The sequence below is a fragment of the Fusarium poae genome, chromosome 2 (assembly GCF_019609905.1).
Source record: "Fusarium poae strain DAOMC 252244 chromosome 2, whole genome shotgun sequence".
In the NCBI taxonomy this organism is placed as follows: domain Eukaryota; kingdom Fungi; phylum Ascomycota; class Sordariomycetes; order Hypocreales; family Nectriaceae; genus Fusarium; species Fusarium poae.
In genome coordinates this window covers 5,281,959-5,303,875 of record NC_058400.1, presented here as the reverse complement: position 1 = coordinate 5,303,875, position 21,917 = coordinate 5,281,959, and the positions used below count along the sequence as shown (strand labels likewise).

The following is a 21,917-nucleotide window of genomic DNA, read 5'->3' as shown; positions in this document are numbered from 1 at the left end:
GTTATGGAGTCGGACAAAATTGGGTGTCAACCACCTGGCATTGTATTCTGGTTTATATGATGATATAAATGTTTGCGTCGCCTGTGTAATGGTCAGCTGAGATATGATTCATGTGAGCTGTGATAAATGGGGAATGAACCTTTGAAAGGTTTTGTTTACTACTAGGTAGTCTGGTTATGGTCTTGCCTATGGAGGCCTGATAAACAAGGCAAACGCCGAGAATGAAATCATCTCTCTCTACCGTTTGATCTCCAACTTGTATCATGAAATAACAGAAGATGAGGTTTGATTCAAGCAACCAAGATCCTTATCAACAAAAATAAAAGACCAGTCGCTACATCCTTCCCAATAAGGCCTAGCGGAATCCTTTGACCGGCCTTATCTCCAGTCGCCTCCTTCAAGCTAAACTAGGTACATAGGTAAGCTATCATTAACTCGTCAAGCTTCCCCGCGTCGGGTCTGTCGGTACACCAAACTGCTTGATGGCATAAATCCATAAGCAGTATGACCACCTACTGCTTTTGTCTTTATCCTCTACAAATCCTTCTGTTATGCCCCCTCAGCGTCGATCATGGGTCGGATGTACAAGGTGCAAGAGCTTCAAGAAGAAGTGCAGCGAGGAGAGACCCGCTTGTCGGCGATGCACCGTCGCTAACGCAAATTGTGAATACGCCGTCAAGTTGAGATGGGGAGGGCGACCCTTCACTCGTTCACCGTTTGGGGAGTGTCTGACCCAAAATGAGGGAAACGTTGAAAGATTAGGTGAGTCTATCATCTTGAGACTATTGAAACAGGTACTTACTGATACTGCCAGATTTAAACAATAAAAACTTCATTTATGTCTCTCCTTCTACTCCCAAATCAGATCAACCAAAAAAGGCTGCGTCACCTCCGGTACAAGAAGTCGATAGAAGGCAATGGACACCAACTTCCTCATCGGCAATTCCAGAGACATCCGAGTCTTCCCAGCTGGTTCTCTATCCGCAGAGTCCACTCGTCCCTCTCACACCATCCGTAGAGTTCTTCGGTCATTTGTCCCCCTTGCACAGATCAGGACTTCAGTACTTCACCGAAAGAACCGTTAGGGCTCTTGCGCCGCACCCCAAGATTTTCAACGAGCTATGCGAGCTCATTCTTCCCATGGCCGTATTCAACGAGCCACTTCTCCAAGGCATCGTTGCACTTGCCGCAACACATCGGCTAGCCAGTTGCAAAACAAACGAGGAACAGAGCGCCCAAGCACTCATTGTCGCCGGTTTTCAGGCCCTCAGTTCCAGGTCACTCTGTGAAAAGCTTTCGGACTATGATGGAGACCAGGAACTCATTCCACTTCTTGCTACTGCTCGAGCGCTATTCGTCTGTGAGGTCTTTGCAAGTGAGCCCAATGCAGATCGGTGGAGTGTGCATTTTAGAGGAGCTAGAGGACTTATCTCACGAATCCAAGACAAAGGTCTTCTGGAAAGGCCGACTGACGAGCTTCGGTTTTTATTACGATGGTTTGACATGACCGAGTCGCTGGTTTGCCACTCTATCAGTGATCTCGCTCCTAAGAAATCCGCTGTCCCATCACCAACGACTCTCCCATCTTTCGAATTAGACAACGAGCCAGTATATATCGACATGTATCTCGCGCGAACGAAGGATCTACTCAACGTTTTCAAAGAGATCGCCAGGTTATCCCACATCAGAAATGAAAGGGAGACATTAGAGGGATCGCCACAAGACTTGGAAAATGATGCGGAGGTGTGGTGGTTGCTAAGTTATCTACAGGGTATTATCAACCGCGATCAGATTAATCCACCCCCGGTCATGTCCATACACGACCGAGTCTTGACCGTCGTTGAAGTTCAAGAGTATAGATTGTCAAATCAGATCTGGCAACTCACGGGTCTTCTTCTTATCCACCGACGTCTGTTCCACGAACCAAGATCATCAACGCTCATACAAGATCTTGTCCAGCGCATTCTTGAATCTACGGAACGCATGACACTACGTGATGGCCTCACGCCTGTCACATTACTCACACCACCTCTGTTCTTTGCAGGCTGTGATGCTCTTGGGAATGACCGGCCAAGGATAAAGACATCGTTGCAAGGTGTCTCCACTGCTCTGGGGCTCTTGAATACGCAAAGAGCATTGGAAATATTGGAAGAATATTGGGAAGCAGATCCAGGCGTTGACGATGGACTAGCTGATAGGTTCTGGCCCCGGATCAGCCAATTTTTACCTTACTGACCACAACACATCCCTAGCGGGCTAGCTTAGGTCGACGATGGTAGTCAGTCGGGATCCGCAAGTTTACCCAGAAAAGTCTTCCGTGATGGTCATGACCCAACAGCTGAGGCTATTGGCATCGCAGTGATGTACCTGCGCCGATAGAATAAGCGGTCAACGACTTTGAGTAGGAACGTACCCGAGACTAGCAGGCCCATTCGACCCTGAAGTTAGATCGATCAATTTTGGGAGTGTTTTTGGAGGACAACATAAAACCTTGAAAATATTTTTACGCGCATCAAATACATGTATGTGAGATATACTCCGTACTTAGTCTAATATGGTAATTAGTTGCCGTTATATAAGCACATGTTCATTATGGACTTGAACCAAACATCATTAACGCCTTTATGCTACCATGCATCCACAGATCTCTGGCATCAGAACATCACTACTTGATTTGGTTACCTTGATTATGGCAAAATACTACAAAAAAAACACCAAAAAACATACAACAGCGGGGATTCGCTGGTCGTCACCGACCCAACTACTAATCCGCCCCTTACCAGCTTATCTATGGGAGAGCGGACGGGATCCCGAGTTCTCTGATAGGTATGGTCGTATGTGCTTGAGAAGGCTGCATAATGTAACTAAGTAGCAATTTGCAAACCAAAAGAAGTGTCGTTTAAACCGCCTACAATGCTTCAACGACCTCTCAGAAAGGCGAAACAAGGGTTGTGCATGTACTAGTTAAGACACCAAGACAAAGTTGACAGAAAGAAGTGTCTCATTACACTCATATCTCATCAATGACACTTCAATGCCACTTGATCACACGACCCATTGCCACAATCATCTGCTCTCAGCTTCATAGTTCTCTTTACAGGGCATTCCACAAAACCATCAATCCACCTGCCAAACCTGGCATCACGATACTAGCGCCATTACCCGTTGCTGAAGACTCAGCTGCCGCACCAGTAGCTGATGCAGTAGCCGCCTGCTGGCTGCCACTCTCCTTCATAGTTGCCGAGGACACAGAATTGCTAGTCACTGATAGCGTGTCGTCCTCGAGATATTTCGATCTTGCGCTCTTGATTTGTGCATTGTAATCCGTGGCACTGATAGGTACCGTGGTTGCACAGGTAAGCGGCTTCGGCTTCCAGGAACTGCCTGTGCAGATGGGCCAACCTTGACAGGTGCTGAGATCGAGTTCACCGCCGACACAACAGTATGCATTCTTGTCGTTATCATCGCCGTTGCGAAGGACTCCCGGACAGTTGAAATTGCCTCCCTCGTCCAGTATGAACACGGTGGTTTGGGCCGAAGTGGCTCGGATGCATGACACCATGCCTAAAACAAACAAGATGTACGCAGCCGTTGAATGCATCATGGATGATCTGCGACTAGAGTTGGGTAGGGATGATCACTCGGTGGGTAGTGGTTTGGCTGGTACTCTGGGTTGCGAGGATGTAGCGCATTGTCTGTGTTTTCTGTTTCATATTTTCAGAGATGATCGGCCCTATAAAATAGGCTGGACAGCTGGGTGACTAACGCAATGTGAGGTTCCAGAATGTGTCGATTGCAGGTGGCTTGGAAGCCAGACGCCAGTCAGACTTTGGTACCGTCTCAGCTTCATCTGTCGCCTGTCATTGCTAGACACACAACCCTTGAAATCAATAGTCTTAAGCTTTGTGTATCATTACAATGATAGGTCAATTTGCCACAAAATGGCATGCACGCGCAGACAACCAGCGCCACAAGACTTCAGTTGAGGGAACTTCGCCAACTGCCACCAGGCAAACTTTGGAATAGCTCTATGAGACTAGGGCAACCGAGGCAGTTCAAAACGCAATGCTGGCGCGGTTTTGAGTTTCTAGTAGTGAGGAGGACCACCGCGAGACTTTAGACTCGGGGACATCTATCATCAGTGGACGGTAAGTGGGCGACTGGCGGGGACAATTAGATAGTTCTTGACATTGTTTGGGTAGAAAGGTTCTGATAGGATCGAGATAATCTTCTTTTTCCTCACCATCAGTTCCGAAAAGTTGGATCTGTCGCCAATGATCGACATTACATCTCTCATCAGATTCGGGGGGATCTCGGAGCCGGCCCCCATAGAGCTGGAACGGATCTCTCGGGTGGCGACTACTGATGATTAAGCTAATAAATAATTAAGCCCAGGGTTATTGATTGGGCAGTTGTAGTTTCAACAAGAAAGACATCAAATTGAAGAATGTCGTTATCAATCTAATGATGGAGAGTGCCAATGAATGCTCTTGTACAATGGTCCACTCGGTATTATCTCCTAGATTGAACCAGAGATCGACAGTGGTGTTGCTGCGGCTCACTGTTCTAGAACGCTCCTACTTCGTATTTAGTAGCCAAGCCCTGTCCAGGGTGGGAAAATTGGACTAACTGGATCCGTGCTGACTGTCAGCTTCGTCCCATGAATCTCTTTCCACCCTTTCTTACAGGGTATTTTATCACTCTACCCCCAAAACAACAGACCGGAACCGTTTTCTACAATCTAGCTCTCGACCTCTCTCTTGGGATAGATCTAAATATCTACTAGCTGCATTACGTTGCAGTCCGGGTACTCCACACCACATGGCAAGGCACGGGAGACGCATCAAACGGTGCGGAACCTGCGTAGAACGCAAGGTTAAGTGCGGTGCGTCCACCCGGTAACTGGAATCATGTCATCTCACAGCCACTGACTCGACCATCATTCTCAGACGAACAGCAACCTCATTGTCAACGTTGCATAAATGCAGGGATTGCCTGTTCGGGATATCACAGTCAACTCAAGTTTGTTGATGAAGGGACGCGTTTTGTCTCCAACATTATACCATCACGGCCCAAGCCAAAACAATGCAATCGCATAGTCGTCTCTGCAAGATGTACAAAGAATCTGAGCCCGCAACTCCTTAAACCGCAGATACATACCCTTCTACCACCAAAAGAAACGCTCTTCCTTCCATATACCTTATCAAAACTCTCCCCAACATCATTCCGATATGACCCGGCACTCGTGACAGGCATTCTTCCTGCACTATTGACAGAACACAAGTCGCCACTTCATCAATCATGTATACATGCTTTATCAGCCATGTACTTCGGGAGAATACACCAGGATAAACAAGCGTGTAACCAGGGCTTGCGCCTCTACTCTTATGCTTTGACACAACTTCGGTCCGAGATAAATAGCGCGAGTACAGATATGGGCACCATAATGGGCGTCATGTGTCTTTGCGTTTATGAAAATGTGGTTTTCTCACAGCCCACTGCCTGGCTCTTACACTACGATGGTCTAGGGAGATTGGTAAGTGTTGTAACAGTCTGTTATGCAGTCTACTGACTGGCATATTAGTTGCAGTCTCGAGGCCCTAAGCCCCTAGAAACTGAAGCAGAGAGACACATCTGGCGTGTAGCAAGATACTTCATCGTATGTATCTCAAGGCTGGACATTTTGAAGACATTGGCTAAACTGTATAGATACTTTCGGCCGGACACCAAAGAAAACGAATTTTTCTTGAACAACTACAATGGGCGAGCACTCGTTGCATGCCAAGAGGCGAGACTCCGGGAAAGTTTGATCTTCTCATCGACATGTTCGCCCAGTTTCCCGGCATTATTGAGGACTATGATGCACTTCGAAAATCCAGTTCGATACATTCTGATACCCGAGAGGGTTTCCGACGACGAGTGCAGTCTCTTATCGACGGTATACACGCCTGGTTGCGGGATATACCGTGGATATGCACCCTCGATCCAGCTTTTATAGAAAACAGCCAAGCACAACTACCTGACGACCCCATGGACTGCGCATCTCTCGCTATTTGTTACGCCATACTTCTTTGTCTCATCCAGCCATGCAACTGCCTGAAAATTAATATTATACCTGAGCAGGATCATTATAACGCGGACCCAGCTAGAATAGAGTTTCTGACACTGGAAATATGTCGCTTCTCAAAATGGGCGTTACGAGGTGGAGACACGGCGAACTTGGCATTGCTCCTGATATATCCTCTGCAAATAACTTGGTACTTTCTTCAAAGAACGCCTGAAAAGCTGCATCCTGTAAGAGAAAACCTGGACCTGGCTATTGCAGATACGCATGGTTTTGAGCTGGGGAGAATGCGTGAGTGGAATGAGTTGAATCTTGAGCAAGGAAGATATGGATTTATGTATAAATAAAAGTACATTCCGTAATACCGGAGAGACCGAGGAATGCCACATAGATAAGAATGAATTGAGAAGCATACATCTGTACTCAGGCATGTTCATCCCCCTCAAATTCGCGAACGCCAAAGGGAGATTTCTTGTCAAAAAGCCATGACATAAGAAATACGAAGAATGAAACGTAACTACATGAATTGCTTGAAAATTGGTATCTATTACTTCAACAAACACGACTTGGAATTTCTCATTGCTTCAAAGTCTTCGACTTCCGACTCAACTTCCATGACAGCTTATTCGTCCACCGGGAGCTGGACGAGTCAGATTTACTCCTTTCTGCCATTTGCGGAGCTTCTAGTAGACCTCTAGTTGAATCGACATCGCTTGGTGCGCTACCTTCCAGCTCCGGCGGTTGTACATGAAGCTCAACAAGCTTGTTGGATAGTGATGGGCCTGTCGGCAGCGGCCTTGTTGTTGTTCGAGGGTTGTTTGTTGAGTGGATCTCGGTCGAGTCAAGTTCCATTGGTGTCTTCTCATCGGATTTTGACAGACTTGATAAGTTGACTTCCTCACCAGGGAGTTCAGAGATGACAGGTCCAGCATCCAGTTCGACGGGCCTATTAGGATCAATATCCGAGCCAGGAACCGAAGGGCTCCTTATTAATAAATAGTCAGGAGGATTACCGAATCTGTTACGATACACGACTTCTTCAACTGATGATCTCAACTTGTTAAACTTGAATCCCACGTTGACTTTTTTTAATGGGATGAGATGATCAATCTCGTCGTGGACCTGCTGCTGTAGACGTTTCTCTTTACCATTGAATGTTGTGATCGTCTCCTTGGCGTAGTATTTGGCCGCATCTTCAATTTGTTTGGTAGAAACGTACTTTCCACCGTATCGAAAAGACCTCTCGAGAATAAGAATCATGTCGCATGAGCACTTGAGCAACATCCTTGCCGTTGGTGGGAGAGAAAAGAGACAGTTCGCCGCGCCGACAATAAGACCGATACCCATTGTTGGGATCGCGGCACCCACTGCAACAGCACTCACCACCGCGAAATGTGATAGCGAGACCTTCATGAACTCCTTGAAGTTGCTCATAACTATGTCCGTCATGATTCTCTCGATTTCAGCGGGGGCAGTCTTTGGAAAGCCAAAGCACTGGAGAACATGTTCGCAGATCAGTCGTGATACAGTCGGTGTTCCGATAATGCCTGAACATGGAAGGGGAACGGCAGCGGTTCGGATAGCATGTGTACCTAGTCTCATACACTCTGTTATCGCTGAGTTGATCTTCTGCTCAACATCAACGACTTGAGCGGCAACGCAGAAGAGACGTACACGTTCGTCGACGATGAGGTCGAGGGTTTGGGAGAGGAGGTCTCTAACTCCGGCGTCATCGTCTGAGAGCTGTCAGTATGGGCTGTTTGACGTCAAGGGACAACTCACTTTTGGAAAGACAGCAGAACCCATCAGCTTTGTAGTGGTCAATCTGAGAGAGTTGGTTTCTCAACTCGGCGAATTGTTCCTCAGCTTTCTCGTTGGCTTTTGCCTCGGCAATCTTCTTGGCTTCCTTGTAGTCATCCATCTTTTCCATGAGTTCGTCTAGATGGTCCCTGTAGCGCTGGGCTGTGAGTTTATCTTTCTTTGTTCCAACAACGAAAACGGGAACTTGATGTGAATATTGAGCGATAGTGGCGAATGTTCGTTTGTCGGCTTCTTCGATACGAGCGACGTCTGAGTCAACGCAGAACCTGGATATGGTAAGTCTATGGGGGGTCAGGCTAAAAACAAGTGAACCTACCAAATAACGTGAAGAGCCTCGGCTGGATCTTCTTGGTACGCCCTGTGCCTGAGAAACTTTGCAATTAAGTCCAACTCTGTATCGCTACCTGCTTGCCAACCTCTTGAGTCATGGATCAAGAGTCCCGGATGCTTTGGAGATTCAAAAGCAACGTTGATATCGTGAACTCCTTGTTCATACGACAGCGACTCATCAGTCATCTCGACGCCAAAGACCTTGTTGATGAGAGTCGACTTTCCAACACCGGTTTTACCACAGACCAGAATTCGAAAGGCTTTGACCCCACTTGCTTCAAGTTGCATGTCTTTGAGCCATGGAGCCACTCCTTCTTCTTCTTCTGCAACGAGGTGCGCGTCTTGGAAGTCGGAAATCGGCTTCTTGAGAGACTTGAAGTTGTTTAGATCGTTATGTCGGGGATATCTGTCAAGAATGCAGAACAATGAAGGGTGAATCATGTTTCCATATGGTCCTAGACCGTGTTAGTAGTGACCGTGTTGTCAAGACGAGTCGTCGACCCTTACCAACATCACACCATCCTTTTAAAGTGCCATCAGACCCAAAGACTTTTCGGTTCGCAGGCCGTTTATAACAGTCTGTGTCCAGTTTAATTGAGTGCATTTCGATTCCTGCCGCTGACTTCTTTCCGTGAGCGGCTTGAAGGTCAAACATGCTGGTTCGGAGTCCATTTGTGTACTGAAGACGCCACTCAATATCTTCCGATCCATCCAGCGACGGCAAACTTCCAGCGTATTGGGGGAATATTAATAACATGGGGTTGTGGCTCTGACTGGTCTTAGAATCCCCTGTGCTGTTGAGCCTGAGTCCTGAGTAAATACTCTCCAGAACCATCCATTGCAATGGGTACAAAGACAAACCATCATGAGCTGTGCCGCCCACCATATCTTGATGGGTTCCAAAGAACCAGGCCTGGATGAGTGACCTATGTGTCATATCCGCATCTTCTGGAATTTTAAAGACTTCTGGTATATGAATGGAGTGGTTGTCGTTGATTGCTAATGCATGGCGAACAACTTCAATTGATGAATTGAACGTGATGTCGTAGGCCGTTCTTGAGTTGTAGCTTGTGGTATCAAACAAACCAACGAACGGGATCCTTGGAGGTGCGCTAGCTCCGCTCTTGATCTTTTGAAGAAGCTCAGGGCCTTTTTTGAAGTCGTCATTAGCCTGGGCTTTGAGAAGGGCGATAGTTGCTTCAAAAAGGTCGTCAAAGTCTTCCGGCTTTGGTAAGCCCAGTCGATGCACGATCCCGGCAACAGCACGAGCGATAAAAGCTCCGTGACCTGAACCGTAGAGCCAGAGTTCATCTTGAGGTCTTTGTAGCACGAGGCAGATGTCCCTCACAATGTTCTTGATCAGAGCATCTGACTCGTCGCTTGTTGGCCTCGACCTGAAGCGACCACTCGACTTTGTGACATTACTTGGGGCGACATAGTACTTTGGTGATTGAGCGATGGTATATCCGTTTGACTCGATCAACCCATCGTAAGTCAACTCTTTGATCCTTGTGATGGTGGAAGAGTTCGTCTCCTCTGCAATAATTAGTCGCTGCTTAGTGGAACAGCCAACCCGCTACCGAACACTCACTCTTTGCTTCGCGCGGTTCACATCCATCCACCAAAACAACACAACGCCTGATAGGCTGTTTTTCTGACATTTTCTTATAGATGAATAAACGAACACAGTATTAGAAGAATAATAAAGTTAAAAGCTTAATCTCAAAACAAGAGAAGGACAATTGCTTGTTTAAAAACAAGTGGCAGAAATGAACAAATTGGGTGGGGAAGCTGACATGACTATCACGCTGCATGAGGCCGGTTTAGGCCGTAAGCACGAAGTACCGAAGAGGTATAAGATAATCCCCGAGTACACAAGGCTCCCTACTAGCTTTGAAGCAATCTCTTGTTGTGGGGTATCTAACCGATATTAAAGATACGTTCGTTGTTGGTTAATCCTATCGGAAGAAAAGATGTAGTCCCACGGACTTCGAGCTGGAGGTCCAAGCCTCTATCCCTGGCGGCTGTGTATAGTGAGTGGTTGATGGCTGCCGTGAAGTAGGGCTGAGCAAGTGCTGTGTTTCATCCATGATGCCATGCTGCAGCAAAGACTTTCAGGTGGTGGTAGTACGACAAGGGCCATTCCCAGGTTAGATGTCATTCACCCGAACGCCACATACGTTTGTAAATTAGTTTATTCTGCCTCCACCGGATTCGCATTCTCTTTCCAAGCGCTAAACAGCGCATAGATAACAGGGATAACAGGGGGATGTGACCGCTCCGCCGCTTGATCGACCAAGGTATAACAAACGGAAAAAATAAGAAGAAATTGGTAGTTGAGCGAGGGTATATTGATTCCGTTGATCATCTCTCATGTTCTCAGTAGTCGGATGTTTTCCTATCAAGGACCAATTCTCTGTACCAATAAGTCCTTTCCACACGAAGCAAAACAATTCTAAAGTTAAAACCGGAGTACAATTGCGATCTATGTTGAGAACAGAATGATAGAAACGAGACAAAATAAATACTAATATAAAAAGCAAGGTTGAAGATAAGATACAAAGCAGAGATTGAGGCATGGCATGTGCTGGTATAGAGGATATAGTATGTGAGTTGCGATCATCGATCCAAAGCCTGGCTCTGACACTTTAGAGAGTTAGCAAACTGTTTCTCGAGAGACTGTTGTTGTTGGACTGCGTAACTTACCATTTCCCAATAAATACCATGCTTGTTGACAAGTTCAGTATGTGTCCCCTTCTCTATTACTTTCCCATCATCAAAAACGAAGATGACATCGGCATTCTGGATGGTCGACAACCGATGAGCCACTGAGATGACAGTTCTCCCGCTACTCGCTTGGTCGATCGCAGCTGCAACCACCTTCTCAGATTCTGAGTCCAGTGCCGATGTTGCTTCGTCCAAAAGCAAGAGTTGAGGATCTCGAATCAGCGCACGCGCAATAGCGATTCGTTGTTTCTGACCGCCCGACATCGATACACCTCTGTGGCCGACATCAGTGTTATACCCTTCGGGGAGGGAAACTATAAAGTCGTGGATGAAAGCGTCGCGACAAACTTGATGAATTCTCTCGTCGGAAATAGAGTCCGGATCAGAGATGCCAAAAAGGATGTTATCACGGACCGAGCCTCGGAACATGGCGGATTCTTGAGATACAAGCGAGATACTCTCTCGGTATTCGAAGACATTGCTGTCTTTGATGTCTCGGCCTTCACAAAGAATTGCTCCATTTCCAGGTTGAACATCGTAAAAGCGTTCAAGAAGTGAGATAATCGTAGTTTTGCCGCACCCAGATGCTCCAACAAAAGCAGCGTATTGGCCCTTCTCAATTGTGAGGTTCAGATGGTCAAAAACAGAGCCGTCTCTGGTAGGGTATTTGAACGAGACATCCCGTAGCTCAATCCTGACACCCCCATCAGTGTCCGTGGCAACACACTGTTGTCTAGCCGTGCCCAAATGATCAGAATCCACGGATCTTTGTACATCCAAAATTCGGTTCGCAGAAGTCTTAACTTGCACGACACTGGGCGCCAGGGCGAGTCCAGTACTTCCAGCCTCAGCACCCTGAATCACAGCCATGAAGCACACAAAGAAAGCCTCCATTGAGTACTCGCCACTGGCTAAAAGAGTGCCTCCATACCACAAAAGCAACGCTTGAACGCCAAGGCTAATACTGTCTGCTAAGCCAAAGATGGCTGAAGTCCATTGGGCTTTGCGGTTTGCCGCTTTGACGTGGCCATCCAATAAATCACGATATCGGCCATTGATCGAGTCTTCCATTGTTAGCGAAGAGACGGTCCGAATTGCCTCAATCGCTTCAGTCGCGAATTGTGAGCTTTCCATAAAGACAGCCGAGTTCATCTTGTCAAAGTGAACTTCATGTTTGAGCTTCCAACGACCTGCAGCTAGCATGACCGGTAGAGCTACAGACATGCATATCAAGCCGAGCTTCCAGCCAAAGGCGACAGATATTGTCATACAGCCGATTACATTGAACATGGAGGAGATCATGAGTGCAAGATTGAGACCAAGAAGCTCTTCCAGCTGCTTCGCATCACCCGACACTCTGGAACTCAATGTACCATGGGAATTCTCCTCTTGATCAAAGAAAGCCATCTTTTGGTATAGCATGTCGTTCAGGTACTGCGATTTGTAGACAGCACTGATGTGATACTGAGTGCGAAGACCGATCCAACCCTCACAGAAATATGAAAGGGCAACGCCTCCAGCGAGAGCCAACCACATGAGACCCAAGAAGTCACTCTCACTTTTGAGTTCGTCGCCTTGGAAAAGAAACACACCGATAGCTTTGGCAAAGAGCCAGGCTTGGAGAGGCGTTGCGGCAGCGACAGCCATGGAAGACATAACGATACCCAAATAGTTGGGCCATTTACCACGCTGTTCATGAAGAAGTCGGCCAAAACTCTGGAAGAAACCCCGAGGCTTAATGACATCACCGCTTTCGTCTCCAGAAGACACCGAACTATTCATCTTGGTGGCCTCAATTTCGGAGCTATACTCAATCTTCTCAGCATCGGGCACAGCGGTAGTATTATCCGCTTCTTCAGCGACTCGAAGTGCCTGTGCTCCGACCAAAGCAGAGTAGACCCCTGCTTTGGCGATTAGATCTGCGTGGGCGCCCTGCTCAACAACCTTGCCTTTTTGTAGGACAATGATGTTGTCCGCCTTCTTGATTGTAGAGAGGCGATGAGCAATAGTGATGGTTGTGCGGCCTTGAGTAACTCTATCGAGAGCAGCTTGGACGATCTTCTCACTCTTCGCGTCGATGGCGCTGGTGGCCTCATCGAGTATGATGATACGGGGTTGCTTGATGATGCTTCTCGCAATCGCTAAACGTTGCTTTTGACCACCTGAGAGCTTTGCACCACCATCGCCGACACGAGTGTCATAACCCTAGACACGATTGTTAGTGTTGGTGTTGGGAGTAATAGTTAGAGATAGACTTACATCAGGAAGCCGATTGATGAATTCGTCCGCATATGCTTCCTTGCATGCTTGGCTTACACGTTCCCGCCTCTTGACTTCGGATTCGTCTTGCCATTCAGAACCGATGAGACCGTGAGCGACGTTGTTGAAGATGGTGTCGTTGAAAAGGAAAGGCTCCTGCTGGACCAGTCCAATTTGCGATCGCCACCATTTAAGATCAAGATCCTCAATACTGTGATCCGAGATTGAGATCGTACCAGCCAGTGTGACATTTCCAGAAGCTTCGACCGTCTTTTCAGACATACCTTCAGTGCTTTCATCGGGTTTTTTCTTCGGTGTCGCTTGGATGACCTGAGGGAGTCTGTGATGTTCCTTCAGGGAGTACCAACGCTCCAGCAGCCCGACAATGGTGCTTTTACCAGAGCCCGATGGTCCAACAATAGCGGTGTTTTGTCCAGAGCGGATACAGAGGCTCAAATCATTGAGAACACAAACACCAGGACGGCTTGGGTACTCAAAGGTGACACCATCAAAGACAATGTCGCATGATGTGATATCTGGCTTGAGGGAGCCAGACGTAGGTAGCGGGGCATCAATAACAGTGAAAAACTCGCAGGCGGCGATCATGGCTTTGCTGATAGCCATAAGAGGTGTCGCGACACGCTCCAAAGAGGTGATGATCAACATGACTGACATGAGTACAATGATGATAACTCCAGGATTGTCAATCGCACCGTCTATGTATCGCTTGGTACCGTACCAGAAGGACAGGCCAAATGCGCCAAAAACCCCAAAGAACTATTGCCTATTAGCATTGCAGATATCGATTGGGAGGGGATTGACATGAACTTACTATCAGTCCAAGATGCATGCCAGTGAAGGGCGCAATCTTCTGACCTTCTAGCATAGCTTTTCGGACCCATTCCTGGTATCGCGACACGACTCGAGACTGGGCACCACAGGCTGTGACAAGACGGATGCCCTGCAATGCTTCGCTTGCGATAGCTGTGCCTTGAGCATCTGCAGCTCCAGTCGCTGTATGGCCCTTGACTAGAATGGGCATTGTGATGGATAGGACAGTGGCCATGTAGAGTATTATGCATGCCGTGACCAAAGTGATGTCCCAGCTCCAAACGAATGCGACGATGATTGAGGCCCAAATTGTACCATTGTACTCCAAGAAGGTACCCAAGCGCTCCGAGATGCCAACTTGAAGGGTGTTGGACGTAGATGTGATGGCAGTCGCTGGTGCACCAGCTGGCATCGAGTCAATAACATGGATTGACTGTGAGAACAGGGATTCAAGGTAATGAAGACGAATGGCAGATGACAAGCGGATACCAATCATGCGAAAGCAGTACTTGTTGATGGTATTGAGACCCCAACGACCGATGAAGAGACCCACGATATATAGTACTTGTTTGTCCAAGATGTCTCGAAAGCCATCAGTGGAGATTCCGGTGCCGGGTTGGGAGAACTCTGTGAACTGATTGACGAGTTGGCCAAAGATGATGTTCATTAGAGGCATAGTGATCCCAGCGCCGATTGAAGCGACGGAGGCTAAAGCGTAGATGAAAAAGTCCCATTTTGTAGCGTAGTTGAACACTCGAATGTAGTCGGAGACTTTGGGGGTTCTTTGCGGTCGCTCATTGTTCTCGGCCACAGGAGGGGGTTTCTCTTGTTCTCCGCCGTTGTCATTGAGAGGGTTCGTATCGGCAGCCATTTGGGAGGCAAGATAAAGCTTTTATGATGTGACTCCAACATGTTAGAATGCGATTTGGATCATGAGTCGAAGATGAATGAAATAGTATGTTACCTATGTGGTTGTTGATCTATAGCGATCCAACAGTAAGTAGGTCCACTGAGATGTTAGTGGACACAACGAAGGAGTATATAACAACTAAAAAACAAAAATTGTAAAGAAACGGCACCAGAGAAATGACTGTATTGATTGAGTAAGTGCGAGATAGATAACAGCCAAAGCCCGAGACTTTAAAGACTTATTGTAATCTCACATCTTGACTTGGTTCTTGTCTCTTGTGCACGGCTCGTAAAGACGATTACCGTTTTTGGACGTTTACGAGTTCCACTTTTCTCGCATCTTTCAGAGTGGACCCAGCATCATCTAACACTGTCAGAAGTCAGAAACTGAGATGCTGATATGCGCACTTCATCCTCGCCTCCCTCACTCCATCAGTTCTGGCCAAAGCGTTATTATATCCCCCATCAGAGGCTTCCCAGCTGCTGATAGAGGCCTTCTGTGCCACTGAACCGCATCGAGATCACCCTTGACTTCAGCAGTTTCTTCCACTAGCCCCCATTCCCCATTCACTGGGTCTTTGTCCAAGAAGCAGAACACAATCCGTTGACCCCCTTCTTCGAACAAATATTCACGGCGTAAAAGACGACGCCACTGCTCTGAAGCTGTACCATCTGAAGCATTGATACGCTCCACACTTCTGTTCCTGAGGGCCAGCACATACAGTGAGCGCGCATTCCATATACCATCCTGCCCAGGGTAGTCTTTCAGCATCCACATGGCTTCGTCCCGCAGTAAAGCATCTCGGCAGAAAATTGAGATGAGGAACAGGTGTAAAGCTAGACCGCACTGTAGAGACATGTGATGCGCTGGGCTTTTCAAGCCTTGCTTTGCTGTTCGTAGACTTATGTCTGCCAGGGATAGATACTCGCGAAACATTGGCGTCTTGGCCTGAACTGGTGCAGGGTCGAAGAAGTGCGTAAGATCCTCAAACGTACACGTGCCCAAATAGTGCAGGCGCAGATGGATAGCCCTCATGTATTCCACTGATCCAGGTTCAGACATGATGGCACGATTGAACAGTGGCATAAAGGCAGCTTCAAGGGCGTGCAGCTCTTTCATGGAGGCTTCGCAAATCTCTTGAATGCGAGGGTCGGCCATGATTTGCCTCCATAATTCTGACATCATGCTAGGATCAGCCGAGTTCAAAGCACCAGACTTGTGGACAGCCTCCATCAACAGAGGGCCTACGGCCAGTTTTGCGTTTCGGCCTGTCATCCAATATCTCTCAAATTCGTCCAGACTGTCGAGAACGGGCGGCAGCTTGTCAGTGGGACGATAGGATCGGGGCAAGTCACCAACAAGTCTCATAAATGACTCGGCCGTCTCCCGTTTATCCCGCAGGCCCTTTGCAAAGTTGGGCACTGCTGGACTTTGACCAACACTTCCTTGTAGTACCAACCGAATCTGAGGCAGCAAATGGGTAAAGATGTCTGCCACCACTGCGATGAGAGGCTTCGGGTTCGGGGCCACGGATGTCATCAGTCGTGAGTCTGGGTCTGTAACGAGAGCAAGTAGCATGGCCAAACCATGGTTGATGTGATCCAAGGCGGCCTTCCTGTTACCGCGCAGGATCTCGAAACAAAGAAACAGGATTGAAAGAAACACTGCATCTTGCATACAGGGCTGTTGACTCTGCAATCTCAAGGCATGGCAGTAATGGCCAACGGCATTTAGATAATCTGGGTCGTTCTGTGCAGTTTCACTCATAATAAGCTGAGATGAGCCGAGTGACCCATGGTGATTCTTGGTAAACCACTTGCTCAAAGCTCCAATGGCAATAGCAGCGTGCCGTACTACGTCGTTTGTGCGAGCAACCTGTGGCAATGTCACAGCCCACAGATCATTATTGAAGCCGGCAGCGATCCATGGACTCTGCACAACTCCCACGAATTGTTCAAAGTAGATCACACTATCAGCGTCTCTAAAGTGTAGCCAGTCGTGGACAAGATGTAGCTGAGCCTTCAGAGGTGCCGTGTGAGTAATATGTTTCGAATCCCATCGAATTTGGGGAGGTGATGCATTCTTCTTCTTGGCCACGGTGGCATAGCCTTCACATTTCCTTCGATTTCTGGTACAGTTACCGCAATGAGGTTTTGCTTCGTCACATTTGACGTGACGTTTTTTGCAAGTGATGCAGCCTGTTCGGACTTTGCTTGTACTGGTACGAGAAATCTTTGGTTTGATTGGCCTGGTTCCTGTCAGTACCTGGAATGACTAGCCGAAAGACGGGATGGTTTTTACTTTACTAATTCTTGAGTGTGTACAGGTAAGAAACCTGATTCTGTGTTCATGTTGTTTGCGTCTTTGTGTTAGTGATGAGCGAAATCTCCAGGGAGTGAGATGGACAGTAGCTAGGGAGTGGTTAATTGCATATTGGCGACATTGGCTACTACCTATCTAGGATCTTGCCAAGCCTGAGATCATCTCATTTCATCCAACTCTTTGGTAAATCCAGAACATGGTAAGTATATCGCCTGAAAGATATAGGCAGCTTATACACAGTCCTAGAGATTCTTTTCATATTCTCAAAAACCTGATTGAGCTTTCTATCATTCACACCAACGCTCTGTGGTGACGGTGAGTTGGAGTTTTACCCTACACCTCCTGTAATTCCCGGCACTGGCGCATGTGGGAGGCTGTTTTATTTATATGATGGCTTTGGCAATGTGAAAGGCTCATATGAATGTCCGCACTCTTTTACGAACACTCAGTCTGCCAACCATCTTTGCGGGTTCACAACGGTTCTGCTGATAATTCTGTTGAGGATGTCAATTTGCTGGCGGAGCTGTTGTTCCTAACATCAACATGATCAGAGTGGCTATCAACGCCATGTGTTTCGGCTCTTCCAGTTAATTTCTTTTCAGTTATCTTGTGGAAATATATTCTACACAAAATTACTTGCCACTGAAGAGCATGCAAAAGGACATTCTGTGGTGGAAAGACGACTTCATTCAAATGGAATGGCCGATGATAAAAAGTACTTTGCAAGTGGCTGCTATCAGCCGAGAGTTTAAGTATCCATTATCAGGTAAGGAGTCTCCGGGGCCCATAACTCTTTACGAGCTGTTGGCTTTCATTGGTAGACGCGCCATCTCCCAAATTGGGGGCGGAGTCAAGAGCCAGTACGGGCTGCGGTGAGTTAGCAGAGAAGGTTTGAGGAACTGTGGCAGTGTTTATGTGTATCATCTGATGAGAGCGGCACATTCATTGAGTGTATTTGGATATTACAATGTAAAAACATGCATATTCGGCAATAGCCTAATGTGGTCGTGACCGATTTATCGAGTCAGTTGATGAAATCACTACTAATGCCAGTGGAGAAGATCATCGCTTGCTTGAATGCTACAAAATGTAAAACTTGGGGGCAGACAGCTGTTACAACTAACTAATCGATTGACGCCAGAATTTATATGAGTATTCTATTCTTGTCGAGGGAATAAATAGCACAGGGCTGAATCAATAGAATCACCACTGGAAAAGCTAGAGCTTCTTACCGCCCGGGCGTATTCTAGACTTCCATGGTTTCTTGGCTTTTGTGCCCCTCTCTGGCGTCCATCGCTGAGACCAGGCAGCCCCAATCATCATCTTGCCCGACCTGTCATAGCGGGTCTAGACCCCTGAATAACCTGGAGCGAGGGAACGAGGCTTCCACTTCCTTCAATCTACTGTACCCCGCCAGTAACAACAGGGATGGAACCCTTTTCTCCCAGCAACAACCAGCCCAAATTTGATCTTCAATGCCTTCCGGGCAATGGAAATAACGTAAAACAGAGCATGACAGCGCCTCTTTTTGACTAAAAACTGTAATTGCATGGATCTATATAGGTAGCTTACGTGGGCCCTGTTTCGTCTCTATGGAATTGTGATAGAACCCCTTCTCTCTTTTTCTTTTCTTAATTCTTTCAACATCTTGGCATTATTGCTTATGTCAAAGCTTGTTTTACGAGAACCAACCGAAAAAGACCCCTTTCTGGACTTGTGCTATGTATCGCACTGGTTTGCGACCGTCAACTGGGTAGACTCATTTTCTCCATCACCGCTTTCCTCGGCCTTTGCGCCAAAGGAAACCACCGACAGCCCTGCGGCTGTCTCTTCTCTTCTCTTCTCCGACTCTTCTTCTTCTACGGTACACCTTTTAATTCACTATGACAATACCCGCGCCTGCCAAGGCCGTGGCACGTTGCCTCTCCTCCGCCGTCTTGCGTTTCGCCAACCGTCGATTCTTCTTCACCTTCACAGCCTTGGCCGTGTGGAGTGCCAAGATCATTCACATCCATGACCATCACACAGCCGTTCATCCTATCCTCCTGCGAGAATGGGGTTATTCCTTCGTCGCCCAGGACATCGCCGTCCTCACCTTCATCCGACTACTTCTTGACCACTGGGTCACCGGTCTACCGTTTCTGCTGCGCGCCCTCATAACTCTCTGCAATGGCCTATTCATGTTCTACAATGCTGCCTTCAGCATCATCTTCGTCTCGTTCTACCTCGCCGCCGGCTCCGAAATCCATCTCCGAAACGTCTCCCTCCCTACCGATCCCTCGTCGCGAGCCCTAATACTATCGGGAAGTCTGTCGTTTGTCATGGTCCTTTGCGCGACCTTTGTTGCGGCATGGTTGTTTCAAAATATCTGCTACACTCTGTATGGCTACTTTGCCGATGTCGTCAATTGGCCTTTTGCTACAACATGGCATCTGTTCTGCCGACACGTCTTGCGCAAGAGCAATTACTCCCAGGTTCCACAATTGGACATCGAGGAACAAGTCAAACGTACCAGCGATGAGTACGACGATATTCTCGAGTGGGATGCCGAAATACGACGGTCGGTGCCGCGTTTTGCCTGCAAGGTGGTCACCAACATGATCGTCTACACAGTAATTGCCTGCGTTGTCCTAATGCTCATTTATGCATCATACGAACGACCGATCGACCGATCCCTAATATTCCTTTCGTGGACACCCGCATTGATGCCTTTCGTCGACCTCTCCGCCTCGTCTCCTGTCCTACAAAACCTGCCTCAGATTCTCGATGTTGGCATCCACCGGTCATGGGATAAAAAGTCAGCTCTCAGTATGCCACCAAACATGGGATGGCTGCCTGAGGATACAAAGTTGACTGGTTTTGAGGACTGGTACGATGGCAAAGACCACTACAATGCAGACGCAGATCCTTTGAAAATCTCGAACCTCGACAAAGATATTATTTCCGAACTACGAAACAAGCTACAAGATGTCCCCATCCGACACGTTCTCCTATTCTTCCTCGAAAGCACCCGCAACGATGTCTTCCCTCTCAAGAAGGACACTGTAGTGTGGGATAAATTGGTCGAGAGCTATGGTGAGAATGGCCTTCCACCGGATGCCATGCGCCGACTCGCGACTTTGACCCCGACTGCGAACTTTATCACCGGAGACTATGATGATGGCTTCAACCACTTGAAGTCGGACCAAGTGAAGCGAGGCGGCGTTCGCTTCACCAACGCCCACACGACAGCGACATACACACTCAAGAGTTTGGAGGGCACGCTTTGTGGTATTTCACCCCTACTGGCAGACTTCAACCTTGATTACAAACACCACCTATACCAACCGTGTCTACCACAAATCTTCAATGCCATGAATCAGGTGAGCGCTTCCGCAGGTGACGAATCGCACGCCTACAATGGGTCACATTGGCAATCCTACTTCTATCAGGCCGCTACCATGGCGTTCGACAAGCAGTACGAAATGATAGCTGGTATCGGATTCCCTGATGAACACATCATCAATCGAGAATATCTACAATCGGACAATGCGACTCACGGTCGCGTCACACTGCCCAACATCAATGCCTTTGCTTTCGAGGAGGATCCCCTCGAAGATTACATTCGCGATGCCTTTGTCTCGGCAAAAGAGAAGAACGAGCGTGTTTTCCTCTCGCACCTCACCAGCACGAGTCATCACGCCTTCAAGCTGCCCGAGAAGGAAGAGTACGTCCCAGTCGCGAACGGTCTCGACATGCTATCGCATTACATCAACACCGAAGGCTATGATGATAGGTGGCTGCGCAAGGTTCTGAATCTGCTGGATGAGCAAGGTGTTGCCAACGAGACTTTGATGGTATTCGTCGGCGACCACGGTCTTTCGATGCCTGAAAATGGCATTGTTTCCCCGTATTACAATCCGAACGTCGGCGTCGACCACGTTCCTTTGGTGCTTTCGCATCCATTGCTGCCGGCTTTCGATGTCCACGATGCAGTACACTCGTCGCAGATTTTACCCACAATCCTTGACCTCCTTGTCGAGACAGGTTCTTTGAACAACGGTAGCCAACAGGTTGCTTCTGATCTGATGCGCAACTACGAAGGACAGTCCCTCATTCGCCCGCAAGTAAATCAGAACGAAACGACCGGTCAGGGTAATTGGCAGTTCACAGTCGTCAATCCTGGCCGTGCCATGATAACCGGTCGCGACGCCCGCTACCCCGAACGTCACCTCGTCGTTCCTCTCATCGACAACATTGAATGGCGCTTCACCAACCTCACCAACGATCCACGTGGAGAGTACTCAATCCAAGGCTTTGAGTTTGGATCCTTTATAGATAGTATCAGGCATGAGCTTCACAGATTGCAGGTCTTGTCACATGCAGAGATCCACGAAGTCGAAAACTGGGTACAAGAAGGAGCTTCTATAGCTCGCTGGTGGGTGGAGGAGAACAGTAAGCGATGGCGATTTGGGCCATACGCGGAATTCAAGCTCAAGGAAAAGATGCCCTTGACGCCTCCTTAATGTCTTTGACTTGCATATCATTGTTTGGCGTTGGATGGTTGGTTTTGCCTTTTATTTTTGGCGTTGAGGAAGAATGGATTGGGTATAAATAGATGGCATTGCCAGAAGCATTTGTATGAGTTGTTTATTACGATCTACCCAATGTCTA

The 21,917-nt window shown here is 47.8% G+C and overlaps 7 protein-coding genes across 7 annotated transcripts; 3 read left to right on the top strand and 4 right to left on the bottom strand.

Annotated features, from left to right (window-relative positions):
• Positions 1-551: 551 nt before the first annotated feature.
• FPOAC1_005699 (uncharacterized protein) lies at positions 552-2,235 on the top strand (the record flags this gene model as incomplete). The annotated part of the gene is made up of 2 exons (XM_044850218.1): positions 552-762; positions 815-2,235. The coding sequence occupies 2 exons, from the start codon at positions 552-554 to the stop codon at positions 2,233-2,235; spliced, it is 1,632 nt and encodes a 543-aa protein (XP_044708928.1).
• Positions 2,236-3,094: 859 nt separating this feature from the next.
• Positions 3,095-3,604, bottom strand: FPOAC1_005698 (uncharacterized protein; the record flags this gene model as incomplete). Its single annotated transcript, XM_044850217.1, has 1 exon — positions 3,095-3,604. The coding sequence occupies one exon, from the start codon at positions 3,602-3,604 to the stop codon at positions 3,095-3,097; it is 510 nt and encodes a 169-aa protein (XP_044708927.1).
• Positions 3,605-5,446: 1,842 nt separating this feature from the next.
• On the top strand, positions 5,447-6,411 carry FPOAC1_005697 (uncharacterized protein; the record flags this gene model as incomplete). Its single annotated transcript, XM_044850216.1, has 3 exons — positions 5,447-5,536; positions 5,585-5,659; positions 5,710-6,411. 3 exons carry the CDS (start codon positions 5,447-5,449, stop codon positions 6,409-6,411), a joined length of 867 nt encoding a protein of 288 aa, XP_044708926.1.
• Positions 6,412-6,640: 229 nt separating this feature from the next.
• FPOAC1_005696 (uncharacterized protein) lies at positions 6,641-9,876 on the bottom strand (the record flags this gene model as incomplete). Its single annotated transcript, XM_044850215.1, has 5 exons — positions 6,641-7,800; positions 7,847-8,151; positions 8,202-8,670; positions 8,723-9,751; positions 9,807-9,876. The coding sequence occupies 5 exons, from the start codon at positions 9,874-9,876 to the stop codon at positions 6,641-6,643; spliced, it is 3,033 nt and encodes a 1,010-aa protein (XP_044708925.1).
• Positions 9,877-10,834: 958 nt separating this feature from the next.
• On the bottom strand, positions 10,835-14,903 carry FPOAC1_005695 (uncharacterized protein; the record flags this gene model as incomplete). The annotated part of the gene is made up of 4 exons (XM_044850214.1): positions 10,835-10,861; positions 10,922-13,147; positions 13,202-13,978; positions 14,034-14,903. 4 exons carry the CDS (start codon positions 14,901-14,903, stop codon positions 10,835-10,837), a joined length of 3,900 nt encoding a protein of 1,299 aa, XP_044708924.1.
• Positions 14,904-15,365: 462 nt separating this feature from the next.
• Positions 15,366-17,293, bottom strand: FPOAC1_005694 (uncharacterized protein; the record flags this gene model as incomplete). The annotated part of the gene is made up of 2 exons (XM_044850213.1): positions 15,366-17,190; positions 17,244-17,293. The coding sequence occupies 2 exons, from the start codon at positions 17,291-17,293 to the stop codon at positions 15,366-15,368; spliced, it is 1,875 nt and encodes a 624-aa protein (XP_044708923.1).
• Positions 17,294-19,147: 1,854 nt separating this feature from the next.
• Positions 19,148-21,769, top strand: FPOAC1_005693 (uncharacterized protein; the record flags this gene model as incomplete). Its single annotated transcript, XM_044850212.1, has 1 exon — positions 19,148-21,769. One exon carries the CDS (start codon positions 19,148-19,150, stop codon positions 21,767-21,769), a length of 2,622 nt encoding a protein of 873 aa, XP_044708922.1.
• Positions 21,770-21,917: the final 148 nt, after the last annotated feature.